This window comes from Bos mutus, chromosome 6, assembly GCF_027580195.1.
Source record: "Bos mutus isolate GX-2022 chromosome 6, NWIPB_WYAK_1.1, whole genome shotgun sequence".
NCBI classification, from domain to species: domain Eukaryota; kingdom Metazoa; phylum Chordata; class Mammalia; order Artiodactyla; family Bovidae; genus Bos; species Bos mutus.
In genome coordinates, this window is record NC_091622.1 from 91,259,859 (window position 1) to 91,276,982 (window position 17,124).

Here is a 17,124-nt window from a genome sequence, read left to right on the forward strand (position 1 = left end):
CACTAGTAAAGTAATGCTCAAAATTCTCCAAGCCAGTCTTCAGCAATACGTGAACCGTGAACTTCCTGATGTTCAAGCTGGTTTTAGAAAAGGCAGAGGAACCAGAGACCAAATTGTCAACATCTGCTGGATCATGGAAAAAGCAAGAGAGTTCCAGAAAAACATCTATTTCTGCTTTATTGACTATGCCAAAGCCTTTGACTGTGTGGATCACAATAAACTGTGGAAAATTCTGAAAGAGATGGGAATACCAGACCACTTGACCTGCCTCTTGAGAAATCTGTATGCAGGTCAGGAAGCAACAGTAGAACTGGACATGGAACAATAGACTGGTTCCAAATAGGAAAAGGAGTATGTCAAGGCTGTATATTGTCACCCTGCTTATTTAACTTAAATGCAGAGTACATCATGAGAAACGCTGGACTGGAAGAAACACAAGTTGGAATCAAGATTGCCGGGAGAAATATCAATAACCTCAGATATGCAGATGACACAACCCTTATGTCAGAAAGTGAAGAGGAACTAAAAAGCCTCTTGATGAAAGTGAAAGTGGAGAGTGAAAAAGTTGACTTAAAGCTCAACATTCAGAACATGGGATCTGGTCCCATTACTTCATGGGAAATAGATGGGGAAACAGTGGAAACAGTGTCAGACTTTATTTTTTTGGGCTCCAAAATCACTGCAGATGGTGACTGCAGCCATGAAATTAAAAGACGTTTACTCCTTGGAAGGAAAGATATGACCAACCTAGATAGCGTATTCAAAAGCAGAGACATTACTTTGCCAACAGAGGTCCGTCTAGTCAAGGCTATGGTTTTTCCTGTGGTCATGTATGGATGTGAGAGTTGGACTGTGAAGAAGGCTGAGCGCTGAAGAATTGATGCTTTTGAACTGTGGTGTTGGAGAAGACTTGAGAGTCCCTTGGACTGCAAGGAGATCCAACCAGTCCATTCTGAAGGAGATCAGCCCTGGGATTTCTTTGGAAGGAATGATGCTAAAGCTGAAACTCCAGTACTTCGGCCACCTCATGCGAAGAGTTGACTCATTGGAAAAGACTCTGATGCTGGGAGGGATTGGGGGCAGGAGGAGAAGGGGACAACAGAGGATGAGATGGCTGGATGGCATCACTGACTTGATGGACGTGAGTCTGAGTGAACTCCGGGAGTTGGTGATGGACAGGGAGGCCTGCTGCTGCTGCTAAGTCGCTTCAGTCATGTCCGACTCTGTGCGACCCCAGAGACGGCAGCCCACCAGGCCCCACTGTCCCTGGGATTCTCTAGGCAAGAACACTGGAGTGGGTTGCCATTTCCTTCTCCAATGCATGAAAGTGAAAAGTGAAAGTGAAGTCGCTCAGTCGTGTCCAACCCTCAGCGACCCCATGGACTGCAGCCTACCAGGCTCCTCCATCCATGGGATTTTCCAGGCAGGAGTACTGGAGTGGGTTGCCATTGCCTTCTCTGAGGGAGGCCTGGCGTGCTGCAATTCATGGGGTCGCAAAGAGTCGGACACGACTGAGCGACTGGACTGAACTGAATAGGTACAGACATCATTATTATTCTACGTGCTTTACCTGAATTGGGCCTCTCTGGTGGCTCAGATGGTAAAGAATCTACCTGCAATGTGGGAGACCCAGGTTCGATCCTCGGTTGGGAAGATTCCATGGAGGAGGGCCTGGCAACCCACTCCAGTATTCTTACCTGGAGAATTTTGTGGATGGAGGCTACAGTCCATAGGCTTGCAAAGAGTCCTACATGACTGAGCAACTAAGACAACACTTCTCAACAATGCTATGAAAGCCATTGTTCCTTTGCACCTATTTCAGAGATCCGAGAATAGAGGCACAGAGAGGACAAGGTCACAGAGTTTGCTCAGTGGCTGGAGCCGGGACTTGACTCAGACTCCAGGGCCAGGCTCCTACACTGTGGGTTCTGCCATATTCTCAGGTTCCCCATGAGGAGCCCGGGGCTCACCATTTACTTGCCCAATGTCATTCGGCTCACAAGTGACAGGACCCCAACCAGGCTTTCAGACTTCCGGTCTAGGGGAATACTGAATATATTCAAGTCAAGCATCCTCAAATCGTTGAGAAAAGTAAGGTAACAAAGGAGGCGATTACACTTAGATAAAACTAGACAAAAGTTTCGAAGTGGAGACTCCCTGCTGACTGCCTGATCATCTCCCTCCCTGTCCTGAAATACAAAGAAATCAATACCATGCCTAATCCCACCACTTCTCACCCAAGGCCTGTGCAGAAGAGAAACCGCAGGCATTTTCGCCTTCTTCAGATTCCTGCTTATAGGATGTAGTGTGGGGTCTACTGGTCAGCTCTCAAAGAGACATGAAAGCATATCACTGGTACCCAGTGTGGCGAACCTGCCTCAGAGTCTGATGCAGGGACAGACTCACTGATCAAGAGCAGACCTTGAAGGTGCAGACAGGGTGTTTGGAAATTAAGAACCCAAGACTCTCCACAGGAGAGTGCATCTGTTCCCATGGGGAACACACTGGCCACTTGGGGCTTAACATTTTTCTCCGGCTCCCTGGGTGTGTGGAGGAAAAGTGTTAGGGAAATGGTGTTAGGGACTGGGGGTGGGAGGGTAGATTTAAATGGACACACAAAAGGCTTGCCTCCAGCGCAGTGGAATCTAAACAATCTGGAATAGCTTGGACTCGAGCGTTGGCTTGTGCAAACGGAGCCAGGGCTGGTGCTCTGGGAGTTGCTGTCCTTCCAGTTACCCTGGGTCGGGAGGCAGCAAAAACTTGTCTCAGGAAACCACCTCCTTCAGTGAGTTCAAGTTTTTCACTTATTCACTGCAGATCCTGAATTATAGGTGGGTTCTTCTTCATAATGGTCAAAAGAGTCTTTCTCCCTGCTTGGTTGGAAAAATCTAGAAATCTGAGATTGGGAAGTACACCTTATTGCTTATTGTAGAAACACAGATAGGGGAGGTGACAACCCCCACCAGTACAGAGTACCTGGGTGGGTGCAGGCTTAGACCTCTACGCTCAGCTGCGCTGCTCCGCGCCAGCTCCACAGTGAATTCTCATACCTTGTCCATGTTGGATTTGTTTATCCACCCTGCCCGTGAACACCACCACACTCAACTTCTTGTTTTCCTCTTTTCTCTAGAGATGCACATGCAGACCTGGGCCCTGCAGACACTGGCACCTCTGACTCATTCGGCCCAGAGCACCTCACCTCTGACCCCCAGCACAGAAAAGTAGCATGGTCAGGAGGGGTTAAACCTCGGCTGAAGCACAGGTAAGAGGCACGGAGGACCTTGTTGAGTGGTCTGGAAGAGGGACTTGGCTGCGGTAAGAGGGAATGAGGGCCAAGGCTGGTCACGAATACAGATGAGAGAGAGAGAGGTGAGGAGGTCAGGCAGAAGCTCGGAATTCAGAAGGATAACTATCCTGATGACAGTTTCCAAACTAGGTTCTGAAGAAGCATCAGGTTCCTGGCAGGTAATCTGAGGGGTCCCTCAAATCATTTGATGCAAATATCTAAAAAATACATTCACAGCTGTTTTTAAAACTAATTAAAAACTCTCAAAGAGATGGGCCAATGTCCTACACTTTGGAAATGACTCATGTGTTACATTGTACAAGGTGGATTCATCTTTGAGCTGATACTCATTGAAAATTTCTCTAATTGAGAAATGTCCTGAGATTACAAAGTTGGCCTAATGAAAATTTGTAAGTACTTATCTGTGCTTCCTGTGTCCTAGGGCTTTGCGTACCTCATCAGATTCTCACCCCAGTGCTGTGAGGTTTGCACAAGTGTAAAGGCATCTAGTTAGGAGGTGGTGTGTTCAAATTCAGACAGTTTGAGCTCACACCGACTCCACTCAGCAGTTAGCATAACAGCCTACTTCATAGGACAGTTGTGGGGATTCAAGGAGATGAGATATTCAAAGCACTTAGCACAGAGCCTGCTCATTGTCGGGTGAAGTAAATATTAGGTGCTGGTATATTGATGATGTTCTCATTCTTATCCTTTTCGTCACTGTCATGTAAGTCTGTGTGCCAGCATGAAAGGCAGTATAATATAGTAAGATGGGGTCCATGGAATCAGTCTACCGGAATTCACATCTTAATTCTGCCATTTAATATATAATGCAGGGGCAAAGAGGATGGGGTGGGATGGATTGGGAGATTGGGCTTCCCAGGTGGTGCCTAGGGGTAAGGAACCTGCCTGTCAGCGAAGGAGACATAAGAGACATGTGTTCAATCCCTGGGTCGGGAAGATCCCCTGGAGGAGGGCATGGCAACCCACTCCAGTATTCTTGCCTGGAGAATCCCCATTGACAGAGGAGCGTGGTAGGCTACAGTCCATACGGTCACAAAGAATCAGACACAACTGAAGTGACTTTGCACGTGTGCACGCACGTATAAAATAGATAACTATTGAGAACCTCCATGAGGAACTATACTCAGTCCTCTCTGGTGACCTAAATGGGAAGGAAATCCAAAAAGGGGGGATATACGTATGTGTATGTGATTCACTTTGCTGTACAGCAGAAACTAACACAGCATTGTAAAGCAACCATAAGCAATAAAAAAATGTATCTATATATATATAACTGCAGGCAAGTTATTTAAGTTCTGTTTCCAATATGTAAAATGTGTTTAATTACTAATCTTCTCCATTCAGTTGCTGAGAGGATTGAAAGTGCTGATGCACATAAAACCCAGCCCATCATAAGCACTCAGTATATCAGTTATCATTGCTGTCAGTTATCCTGATTTCATTTTAGGGGCAGTTCTTTCATGTAGATGTGTGAGCTTGGATTATAAATAAACATAAATTTAGGTTTATTCAGTGACCCATTTTATGAATATGCAACTATACATAAAATATATTTTATATAATCAAACAATATTTGTATCTGATGTTTATATGAGGATTCTTTGTAAGGTTTCGTTTGAAAAAAAGATTCAAAAGCAGTTTGAACATACCAAATGAGGACAGGCCGAGATGTGCAGAGGCCTCCGTCTATGAGAGAAGCCGCTGGTGTAAGGTTAGCCCAGGGACAGCCCAAAGAAACAGAAGCCCTAGGGTTATCTCTATTCCCTTCAGCCTCCTAGGATCTTCAGAATGTAGAGGATCAGAGCCTTTTATTTCACGAGACTCAATGAGATGTGTAGGTTAATGTAGCATCAGTGTTGAAGGATTTCAGGCCAGAAAGTCGTAGTTAGGAAGTTACTGGCCTGAGCAGACAATGATCAAGACTGGAACTTAGCAAGAGGTGATGAGACAGATTTGAGATGAATTTAGGAGACATATCAAGAACAGGTGAGGGTGGGAGAAGAGATTAAAGAGTGTGACTCCTCTAAGTTTCTGCCATCAGACACTTGCGGGTAATTGTGGGGCCTTTCAACAGGTAGATGAAGGCAGGTAGAACTGAGACTAAATGGGGGCTGAGAACGTGAACAGTGGGATCACACAGACCTGGGTTTGAGTTTGAAACAATTGAAGTGTTTCATAAAACAACCCTTAACAGCTGGATAAAACAGACAAACCTAAATGTATATCTAGGTGGTGTCCTAACCATGCAGAGACTGTGCTTATAACCATGAAGAGATTATCTTCGAAATAAGCTGGGGTTGCCGTCATCTTCATGGTCAAAACTGGCTCATGATGGTGGGTCTGTATGAAGGGAGACTGGAAGGGAGCAGATAGACTTTTTCCTTTTGAAAAGGTCATGCCTGCTCATGTCCTGTTGGCCGGAATTTTTACTCTACTTGTCCTCTAAGGATTTCACATGTGTATGTATCTTATCTCCACAGGTATATCGTAAGCCCCTACAATAGTCCACCCATATTCTTTCCTATGCTCTTAGATCTCTGCAACCCACGTTTTACTGATGTAGGACTGAACCTGGAAATTGGTCTGGTTCTCATCCAGTTTATTCAGATCTCAAATCCTGCCTGTTTTGCTTTTTACTTTTTATTTTGAAATAATTTTAGACTCACAGAAAAGCTGTGAAAATAGTACAGAGGTTTTCTATCCACCCATCACCCGGCTTTCTGTAATGTTAATATCTTGTAAAACCACAATGTAAATATCAAAACGAAGGACTTAGTGTTGGTGTAGTACTTGGAACTACAGACTATAACCCTTGATGGACTTTAGTCAGATATCACCTCCCCTACCCGTCCTCCCAGTGTCCTTTTTCCATGCAGGATCCCACACTGTCTTTAATTGTCATGTTCCTTTAGTCTTCTTGAATCCACAATACTTCCTCGGTCTTTCCTCATCTTTTATGACCTTGACACTTTGTGAAGAGTATGGACCCATTGTTTTGTCGAATGTTTTCTATTTCGGTTTGTCTGGTGGTGTCTCATGGTTGGATAGAGGTTAAGCATTTTCGGCAAGAATACCACAGAAATGATGTGTCCTTTTTAGTGGGTCATTTCCAATGTTACGTGGTGTCAATATGTGTTATTACTGGTGATGTTAACCTTTGTTTCCTGGTTAAAGGTGAGGTTTCTTCACTGTAAAGTCATTGTTGGTCTCCTTGCAGTTGACACATATCTTCAGTAGCAGGGAGGTAGTTTTGAGGCTCTGCAAAGATTGTTTCTCCTCAAACTATCTCCCACTGATTTTTAGCATCTGTCAATGGATATTGCCTGTGACAATTATTACTGTAATGTTCTAAAGATGAGTCTGTTTCCTTCATTCCTTCTACCTTTATTAATTAGATGTCTTCTGTAAGGAAGAGCTCTTTTCCTCCATTTATTTATTTATTTGACTATCTGTATAAGTAAGAACTCCTTCATATTATTTTACTCTGTGGGTTATTTATTTTATTGTTCAACTTGTTCCAGCTTTGGCCATTAAGAGTTCTTTCAAGTTGGCTGTGGTCTGTTGTTCAGTCGCTCCGTCGTGTTTGACTCTTTGTGACCCCAGGGACTGCAGCACGCTGGGCTTCCCTGTCCTTCACTCTCTCCCAGAGTTTGCTCAAATTCATGTCCATTGAGTCAGTGATGCTACCTAACCATCTCACCCTCTGCCACCCACTTCTCTTTCTGACCTCAATCTTTGTCAGCATCAGGGTCTTTTCCAGTGAGTTGGCTCTTCACATCAAGTGGCTAGAGTATTGGAGCTTCAGCTTCAGCATTAGTCCTTCCAATGAATATTCAGGGTTGCTTCCTTTTAGGATTGATTGGTTTGATCTCTTTGCTAAGTCCTGTTTTGAAACAGGGGAAGGGGTGAAACACTGATGTCTTTAGAGAGAGCAGAAATGATGTGCTGATCATCTTAGGAGTCTACAGGTTTTGAGGTGGAAGGTTAGTAGTGGACAGTGAGCAAGTCTAATTCTTGACAGGCTGTGGAAGCCTACACCAATTTGGAAATTGAAGAGGGCTGGGATTATGTCATGAGCCAATTCCAGGTCGAGGGGGTCATGGATATATAGATAGCTCCTTTTTCATGGAGAAATAGAAATGATTTTCTTGCTTGTTTATAAGAGAAATAACAAAAACTCCCTCCTTCCAGGTATATATAGGGACCCGCTAAATCATCAAGTTAGAGAGAAAGTGAAGCTCTTAGTGGTCCAGGGGTTAATATTCTCACAGATCCAGTCCTATTCTTTTCCTGGTTGGATCCCGAATTCTCTTGTCCAACCTGTCAGTAGGAATCCTATAATCTAACTTATCTTGGCAGAACTTCTACCTAAATTCTGTCAAGCCTCAGGCTAGAGTAGTCCAGTGAGTTAGTTCAAGAGACAAAATGTTCCAGCTTAAAACCCAAGATTTTCCAAGCCAGTGCTTTCTCCATAAACGTCTTGTCCCCTCCTCACCTTCCACCACCAGTCACCATCATCATTGTAATGACCGTCTCATCTAATTAGTAAGTGCTTATTACCATACATGAAAGTGAAAGTTCCCTGGTGGCTCAGAGGATAAAGCACCTGCCTGCCATGCGGGAGACATGGGTTCGATTCCTGGGTTGGGAAGATTCCCCTGTAGAAGGGAATGGCAACCCACTCCAGTATTCTTGCCTGGAGAATCCCGTGGACAGAGGAGCCTGGCGGGCTACAGTCCACGGGGTCGCAAAGAGTCGGGCACGACTGAGCGAGTTCACTTCACTTGCCATACATGGTGATATGTGCTCTGTTGAGATGAATGGGCCGTAGAAACTCAGGCTTTGACTCTTTATTCCTTCTCATTTGGGCAGCAAGTTTAGCTCAGCAGGTACTTTACACTTCCACTGGCAGTGAGTTCTGTCCCCATCAGTGTGTCTCAGGAAACCTCAGTGGATGTTTGGTATAGGACCTCCTTCACTAGGCTCCCAAACTGTGGGAAGCTTAACGCCATTAACACGCATTTTTGCAGACAGTGGCATTTTTGGATGTGGAGGAGGGCTCGGGTTCAGAGAAGATCAATTAAAAAGGAAACTTCCTGAGTACAGTGTGATGCATTTTATCAGCAGATGGTTTTCCTTCCTCCTCTCCTCCTCCTGCCCACAGAATAGAATTCTGGCATTCCTGAGCTGCGTGCTGCTGTCTAAGATGCTGGTTCTTCTCAGAAGTTACTAAGGGTCAGTTTCTCTTCTTCCCTCTTAGAGAGCAGGAATTGAGTTTTAATTGGCAATTTACAGAGGTGGCTGGAAATGAGTCCCTCCCACTTGCATGAAGCTTAGTGAGTTCTGGGTGGTTCAAGCTGTCTGATGGGAGATGCTGGCATCACTGAGGAGCCGTGGCAGCCCCAGAAGAAGCAGAAAGAGCAGTAGTAGAGTGCAATGGCTTTTTATCCCACTCCTGAGTATGACATGCAGGTGGCCAGAGGATTGTTATCTAGAATGTTTCTCTTTGCCACAAGGTAAGCCCACGGTTATGTTAGAGTGAGATTTAGAATCTTGCATTGCAGGATTCTCAGCTGACAAGCCTTTCACAGGTGTCTATTGATGTTGTGCTATATTGTATTAAGTTTAAGCCCATTTCTCTAAATTGTCATGTAAGTTCTCATTATTTGAGCACCTCTGATTATTCCGTGTACTATCAATAGTCCTGTGTGGGAATTTTCAGTCATTCCCTCTCCGACGTGTACAGTCACTGTATTTCTTATGATGTATGTGTTTAGAGTGATTTTTATCTTTTTCAAGTTAGCAATTGCTTTGTGTTGTGTAACTTCGTGGTTTTGCTTCCCCATTTCCCCAGGGAATTTCAGAGTAATAATTTCTGTTTCTCACAAGGAATGGCTACTTATCTATGTACTTGTAACCAAGTTCTCTATTCTCTTTGCCAACATTTGTATAAAGAAAAGGAACCTGCAACTTTAAAGTTTTAAAGGAAAGGCATAGTCTTCTCCTTTAACTTTGAGTTTGCATGAAAGAAGTGTTTATTGAGGTTGTTTGAGTGGCCCTTATTGACATCCATCACAATGGAAGGCGTAAATATTTGACTATCTTTTCCTTTATTCACAATAATTCAAATTCAGCTTGTATCCTTATACAGTCTTTGATTCGAAAATTTTATTCAGAGCTGTGCCAGTGCTTTGCCTCAGGGATGCTTCTACTTGAAAGAAAATATGATATGGCAAAGAACAGGTGGCTGCACCGGTTGTGGTCTTGTCCTGGATCTCAATGTGACTTGAATATTTATTTATTTTTATTATTGTACCATGTAAAAGGTAAAAAGGAAAATGAACTGCTTAGATTATAAAGCAAGTATAGAGAGAGAAGGATCCAGGGCTGGTTTTTCAAGTTTTATTTGGCATTCTTTCACTTAAAGGTGAATAAGAGAGAGCATTCTTCCAAGTTTTATTATTTTCTCCCCAGAGTGTCAGGTTATGTGTGAATGGTGGTAGCAATGAAATTCCTCCTTGTTGTAAAATTTATCGTGGAAATGTTAGCAAGTAGGAACTGAAGGGCTGGAGCAAGTGTTCATAAAGTTTTCAGCCTCTTTGCCTTAAAACTTTCATTATTCTCTTCATTCTAGTTTCAATAATATCTGAAAAATTTAATGAACATTCTTTCCTGGAATGATTTTAAAATATAGATCCTTCTTTTGACCATTGATTAAGGTTCTTATCTAAAATTAATGCTTTCTATTCTTTCGTTTGTTTTATTGTTGCCTTTAATTCCTCATTTGTGTCTTCTTCCTCTAAATGAAGAGAAACTGGTATAGAGAAGAGAAAAACCTAATACAATGCATAACACTTGCTCCAGAAGAGAATCGTGTCTTCAGTGTCGGAGATTTGCGGAGCATTTCTTTCTTTTATTTTTTTAATTGAATGGTGTTTAGAAAAAAATCACTACCAAAAGATAAGGCTTCTACCTTACACACACCAAAAACCCTCTTTCCTTGTTTTGCCAAATGAAATTTAATTCATACTTTAGCACTGGATAAAAATGAATTAGCTTGCTTTGGAAATAGCTTGGTTGGTATTTGATGTAAAGGGTACCCTTTAAACATATTCTATGGCACAAAGAAGAAGTAGGGAAGAAAAAATTTAACTTGTAGTGTCTGATATCTGAAGAAATCAGTAAAAACCAGTTCCTCCTTCCTTCCTCCAACAAAAACATGTCTAGTTCCAAGTTGAGAGTTGCGAAGAAGAAACTGTTGTTAATTAGAGCTTATGCTTATCTATGTATTCTATGCTATTATACTGTAGTTGTATTTGAAAGGCAAAGAAAAACAAAGATGAATGCTGTTACAGAACAAAGATCCTGTTAGTGTCAACCTCTGCCATCGCTTATGGGCAGACTGTGAAGTGTGGGAAGGAGAGTTGACTTCTGATTTCTCTGTAGATGTCAGAGTTGAGGGGAGGACGAAAGAAAGAGGGCATAGTGAGAAAAGACGTTTCAGCATTATCACCCACTGGTGACTAAGTGAGAAACACCGACCCACCCCCATGGCTAGTCCCTTTTTTTTTATGGTAATAGTTTTGTGTGGTCATCAATAAAATTTAAGCTTAAAAATGTTTCAAAATGAAGGGTGAGGAGGAGATAAACTAGTAGTGAGAGGATGTTGGAACAGGTGTGGAAGAATGGGGTAAAGCTTCTTACAAGAAAAGATCCTGCTTTTACTTTTTATGCAAATTTTAGATGTTAGACTTCACTCTTACTTGTGATTCAGTTGCCAAAGCCAAAAGTCCCCAGGGCATATTATCAGGATGTGACATTTAAAAAGAACTTCTCTTTCCAGAAAGGACTGTGTGTTGCTATGGGGTTATATTACCTAACGCATACCTTTCTACCCACTGAGCCACTTTTTAAAGACACAGAGGTTAGGCAATTATGAAAGCCTTGGAAAGGTTTGCTTGTTAGATTTTTCTTTGAATCCAAAAAATCTGAAGTATAGCTTTGAGGAGCCCGGTAGTCACAGAAACTAGAGGTGAGGGATGCTGAAAAGGGCTAAAGGATATCTCAAAAGCAGTGCCTTTGCCAAAGAACAATTACCACCTTTTTTTTTTTTTTTTTTAACATTTTGGAAGATGATGGGTTTCGTGTTTGAGGTACATCATTTTCCCATAAACTGGAAATGCCTGAAAAGGCATTTTTGTTCAAATACAAATAATCTATTCTTCTATACTAAAGAAGATATGATCTCCTCTAAGAATCACTTGCACAGTGACATTTAATTATTCATGTTATTTGTCTCCCCTTTAAAGCATAAAAGGAGCAATTTAGCAATAACTACCAAATTGCAGTGGCTCAGTGGTAAAGAATCCGCCTGCCAGTGCAGGAGCTGCAGGAGACACAGGTTCGATCCCTGGGGTGGAAAGATCCACTGGGGCAGAAAGGTCCACTGGCATAGGAAATGGCAGCCCACCCCAGTATTCTTGCCTGGCAGAGGTGTCTGGTGGGCTACAGTCTATAGGGTCGCAAAGAGTTGGCATGACTGAGCAACTAAAAAGCAGCAGCAGAGCACCATATAACTTTCCTATTGTGAAGGGAGTGAAAGAGATCTGTTTCTGTTTGTATTTGCATAACAAATCACTAGAAAAGATAGATAAGAAATTAACCACAGAGATTAGATGGAGGGAGAAGAGAAATGGGTGGAGAGGGCTGGGAGGAAGAGTAAGACTTCATAAGTGTCCTACATCATAGAGCATAAAGGTTACATGAGAAAATGCCCAGAATGATATTTGGCACTCAGTTGGCACCGAAGTATTTTTTGAGTGAATGAGTAATATTCTGATGCTGTTTAATATTTTTTCGCCCATTCAAGGCTCCCCAGTAGGATTATAAACTCCTTGAGGCCATCTGTGACCTCCCTGAGGTCCAGTTGTACTACATTAAGGTGGTGGTGGTGTTCAGTCACTCAGTCGTGTCCAACTCTTGGCGACCCCAAAGAGGGGTCTGCAGCACTCCAGGCTTCCCTGGTCCTTCACTGTCTCCCAGAGTTTGCTCCAATTCATGTCCATTGAGTCAGCGATGCCATCCAACCATCTTACCTTCTGTTGCCCTCTTTGCCTGTCCTCAATCTTTTCCAGCATCAGGGTTTTTTCCCAGTGAGTCGGCTCTTTACATCAGGTGGCCAAAGTATTGGAGCTTCAGCATCAGTCCTTGCAGTGAATATTCAGGATTCATTTCCTTTAGGATTTACTGGTTTAGTCTCCTTGCAGTCCAAGGGACTCTCAAGAGTCTTCTCCAGCACCACAGTTTGAAAGCATCATTCTTTGGCGCTCAGCCTTCTTTATGATCTAGCTCTCACATCCATACATGACTACTGGAAAAACCATAGGTTTGACAAGACAGACCTTTGTCAGCAAAGTGATGTCTCTGCTTTTGAATACACTGTCTAGGTTTGTCATAACTTTTCTCCCAAGAACAACTGTCTTTTGATTTCATGGCTGCAATCACCATCTGTAGTGATTTTGGAGCCCAAGAAAATAAAATCTGCCACTGTATCCATTGTCTCCCCATCTATTTGCCATGAAGTGATGGGACTGGATTCCATGATCTTAGTTTTTTGAATATTAAGTTTCAAGCAAGCTTTTTCACTCTCCTCTTTTACCTTCATCAAGAGACTATTTAGTTCCTCTTTACTTTCTGCCATCTGTGTATCTGAGGTTATTGATATTTCTCCCACCAATCTTGATTCCAATTTGTGCTTCATCCAGGCTGGCATTTTGCGTGATGTACTCTGCATATAAGTTAAATAAGCAGAAGCAGGGTGACAATATACAGCCTTGATGTACTCCTTTCCCAATCTGGAACCAGTCCATTGTTTTATGTCTGGTTCTAACAATTGCTTCTTGACCAGCATACAGGTTTCTCTAGAGGCAGGTTAGGTGGCCTGGTATCTCCATCTCTTTAAGAATTTTCCACAGTTTGTTGTGATCCCCACAGTCAAAGACTTTAGCATAGTCAATGAAGCAGAAGTGGATGTTTTTCTGGAATTCTCTTTTTCTATGGTCCAGTGGATATTGGCAATTTGATCTCTGGTTCCTCTGCTTTTTCTAAATCTAGCTTGTACTTCTGGAAGTTCTCCGCTCACATACTGTTGAAGCCTGGCTTGAAGGATTTTGAGCATTACCTTGCTAGCATATGCAAAGAGGGAAACTGTGTGTTAGTTTGAGCATTCTTTGGCATTGCCCTTCTTCAGGATTTCAATGAAAACTGACCTTTTCCAGTCCTGTGGCCACTGCCGAGTTTTTCAAATTTGCTGGCATATAGAGTGCAGCACTTTAACAACATCATCTTTTAGGATTTGAATAGCTCAGCTGGAATTCCATAATCTCAACTAGCTTTGTTCCTAGTAATGCTTCCTAAGGCCCACTTGACTTCACACTCCGGAATGACCACACCATCGTTGTTATCTGGATCATTAATCCCTTTTTTGAGTTGTTCTTCTATGTATCCTTGCCACCTCTTCTTAATCTCTTCTGCTTCTGTTAGGTCCTTGCTGTTTCTGTCCTTTATTGTACCCATCTTTGCATGGAATGTTCCCTTGGTATCTCTTATTTTCTTGAAGCGATCCCTAGTCTTTCCCATTCTGTTGTTTTCTTCTATTTCTTTGCATTGTTCACTTAAGAAGGCTTTCTTATCTCTCCTTGCTGTTCTTTGGAATTCTGCATTCAGTTGGGTAATTCTTTCCCTTTCTCCTTTGCCTTTCACTTCTCTTCTTTTCTCAGCTATTTGTAAGGCCTCCTCAGACAACCTCTTTGCTCTCTTGCATTTCTTTTTCTTTGGGATAGTTTTGGTCACTGCCTCCTGTACAGTGTTACAAATCTCTGTCCATAGTTCTTCAGGCACTCTATCAGATCTAATCCTTTGAATCTATTTGTCACTTCCACTGTATAATCATAAGGGATTTGATTTAGGTCATACCTGAATGGCCTCGTGGTTTCCCCTACTTTCTTCAGTTTAAGTCTGAATTAAATTGAACGAAAACCACAGTCCCAGCAAGGTAGAAGGCACATGGAAGGAGATGAGTGAATACTGCTCGAGAGACATCAACTAGTTTATTGTAAATTTCTCCAAAACACGCTTTGCATTCAAATCTCTCTGTGTGTTAGGACAAAATCATCTAAGAAGGACATTATGTCACTTGCCTAGTTCCAGTTTCATCAGCCTACCCATCCCACGCAATGAAGCTTCCTTGTTTGTGGTTAGGAATGCAACACAAGGACTTTGTTTGAATTACACCCACACACAAAACTTAGTTTGCTCAATTTTAAAATTAAATGGTCCTCTGACTCTTATTGATATGCTCATGATGTAATGTGCTTTAGGAAAATATTTGCTTATCTTCTTTAAGATCAAAGTGATCCTAAAAGGTAAAGCACGCTGTGCTCTTTAGGAATGCTTATTAAATTACTTGCATCATTGAAAAGGTCAGTAAACAGCTGTTCGACTTTTTTGGTTATCTCCAGGTACAGTGAATTTTATTTTAAAAATGAGTTGTTAATACTTGGCTTTTTAATAGGTAACACATGTACATGGTATACAATTCAAAAGTTACAAAAGGAAATACCTGAAAAATAAATGTTTCTCCCCAGAGGCAGTCATTGATTGGTTCTAGTTTCTCAAGAATTCTTCCAGAAATATTCTTTACATTAATAAACAGAAGTATGTTTTCCCCCATGTTCAGCAGCATACTGTATGCACAGTTTTGTGTCTTAATTTTGTTTCTTTTACCATATATTTTGGAGCTATTTCCAAGTCAACATGTATAGTTCTTTCAATGACTACATGCATCTTCCATTGTATGGAGGTACCACACTGACTTAACTGGTCTGCTGTTGATAAGCATTTAGGTTGTGTTTCAGTCTTTTGATGAATATGTTACTTAAAAATTGTCTTGCTGAATGTTACCAAATTGCTCTTTATTCAGACTGAATGTTGGTGGGCTGTATTTTGGTCATCTTTTTCATTGTTCTTTTTCCTCATGTCATCTCTAAATTGCATATTTTGGAAGACTATTGTAAAACAGATTTATCTCTGAAACCTCCCAACATATGTTCTGTATCCAAATGAAAGGGCTGTGTTTTTCAGGACCTATCGATTTGTTTGTTTCACAAGCATCCTGTTCTTAATGTGTTACAACTGTGATGAAATCTACGCATCCTCCCCACACACACTTCCATCCCTGAAAGTCAAAGTTGCTCAGTCCTGTCCAACTCTTTGTGACCCCGTGGACTATATAGTTCATGGATTTCTCCAGGCTGGAATATTGGAGTGGGTAGCCTTCCCCTTCTCCAGGGGATCTTCCCAACCCAGGGATCAAATCCAGGTCTGCCACACTGCAGGTGGATTCTTTACCAGCTGAGCCACAAGGGAAACTCCCACCCCTAATCCAAGGCAAACAGCCAACCTCTGCAGTCTACTCTGGAGAAGCATCTTCCCAAGTGAGTGTCCTGTCTTGGCACTGCAAGTCTTGGGCACTTTATCTTTACTGTAAGAATTATTTCTTTATAGTTTATTATGTATTAGAGAAATACTTCATTTGGTACCCCCCCCCCCGAATGTAAGCTTAAGAGCAGAGAACCTATCTTAGTTATTAAATCTTTTCAATATCATTAGTGCAGTTTCAGCACTTCAGTCCTCACCTGTCATGCCCCTTGATCCCCACCCACCGCATCGAGCCTCTCACTCGTCCCTCTAGAGGACAGTGGGTGTGAAGTTCAGTCCTTTCAGCTGTCCTCCCACCCTCTTTCATATGAGCACCACCTGACCTCCTCCTTTCTCATCCCAATGGATCTGGCTTCTCTTCCACATGAAGTCATGCTTTTCATGTCCTTCATGCCCTTCGTGTGCTCTGGAATGCCGTCCTTTCCTATTTCCTCATGAGTCTTAAGGAGCGGCAGCCTCTCTTCAGCTGCACATACATCCATTCTCTGTCTCATATAGACTTGCTCGTACTTCTCATCATTTAAAATAAAAGAGCAATAACACTCCCTGGCCCCCTTCTAGCCTTCTAGCTGTTCTGTTCAGTCGTGTCTGACCCTTTGTAACTCATGGACTGTAGCCTGCCAGGCTCCACTGTCCATGGAATTCTCCAGGCAAGAATCCTGGAGTGAGTAGCCATTCCCTTCTCCAGGCGATCTTCCCAACCAGGGATCGAACCCATGCCTCTTGCATTGACCCTGAGCCACTAAGGAAGCCCCAGCCTTCTAGCTACCACCCTCTTTATCTCCTTTAGAGCCAAGTTCTTTAAAGAATTACCTCCCATTGCTATATCCGTTTTCTCTCTCACTCACCTCTTCAGTTCAGTTCAGTCGCTCAGTTGTGTCTGACTCTTTGCGACCCCATGAATTGCAGCACGCCAGGCCTCCCTGTACATCACCAACTCCTGGAGTTCTCCCAAACTCATGTCCATCTAGTCGGTGATGCCATCCAGCCATCTCACCCTGTCGTCCCCTTCTTCTCCTGCCCCCAGTCCCTCCCAGCATCAAGGTCTTTTCCAGTGAGTCAACTCTTCGCATGAGATGGCCAAAGTATTGGAGTTTCAGCCTCAGCATCAGTCCTTCCAATAAACACCCAGGACTGATCTCCTTTAGGATGGACCGGTTGGATCTCCTTGTAGTCCAAGGGATTCTCAAGAGTCTTCTCCAACACCACAGTTCAAAAGCATCAATTCTTCGGCGCTCAGCTTTCTTCACAGTCCAACTCTCACATCCATACATGACCACAGGAAAAACCATAGCCTTGACTAGACGGACCTTTGT

The 17,124-nt window shown here is 42.7% G+C and overlaps 1 protein-coding gene across 6 annotated transcripts in view; it reads left to right on the forward strand.

Annotated features, from left to right (window-relative positions):
* The window catches only part of SHROOM3 (shroom family member 3), a 331,713-nt gene that overhangs the window by 269,480 nt on the left and 45,109 nt on the right, over nt 1–17,124 (forward strand). For all 6 annotated transcript variants that reach the window (XM_005899153.3, XM_070372541.1, XM_070372539.1 and 3 more), the window contains one exon: nt 3,131–3,262. In XM_005899153.3, the coding sequence (XP_005899215.2) occupies nt 3,131–3,262 (132 nt within the window). The remainder of the gene's footprint in view (nt 1–3,130; nt 3,263–17,124) is intronic.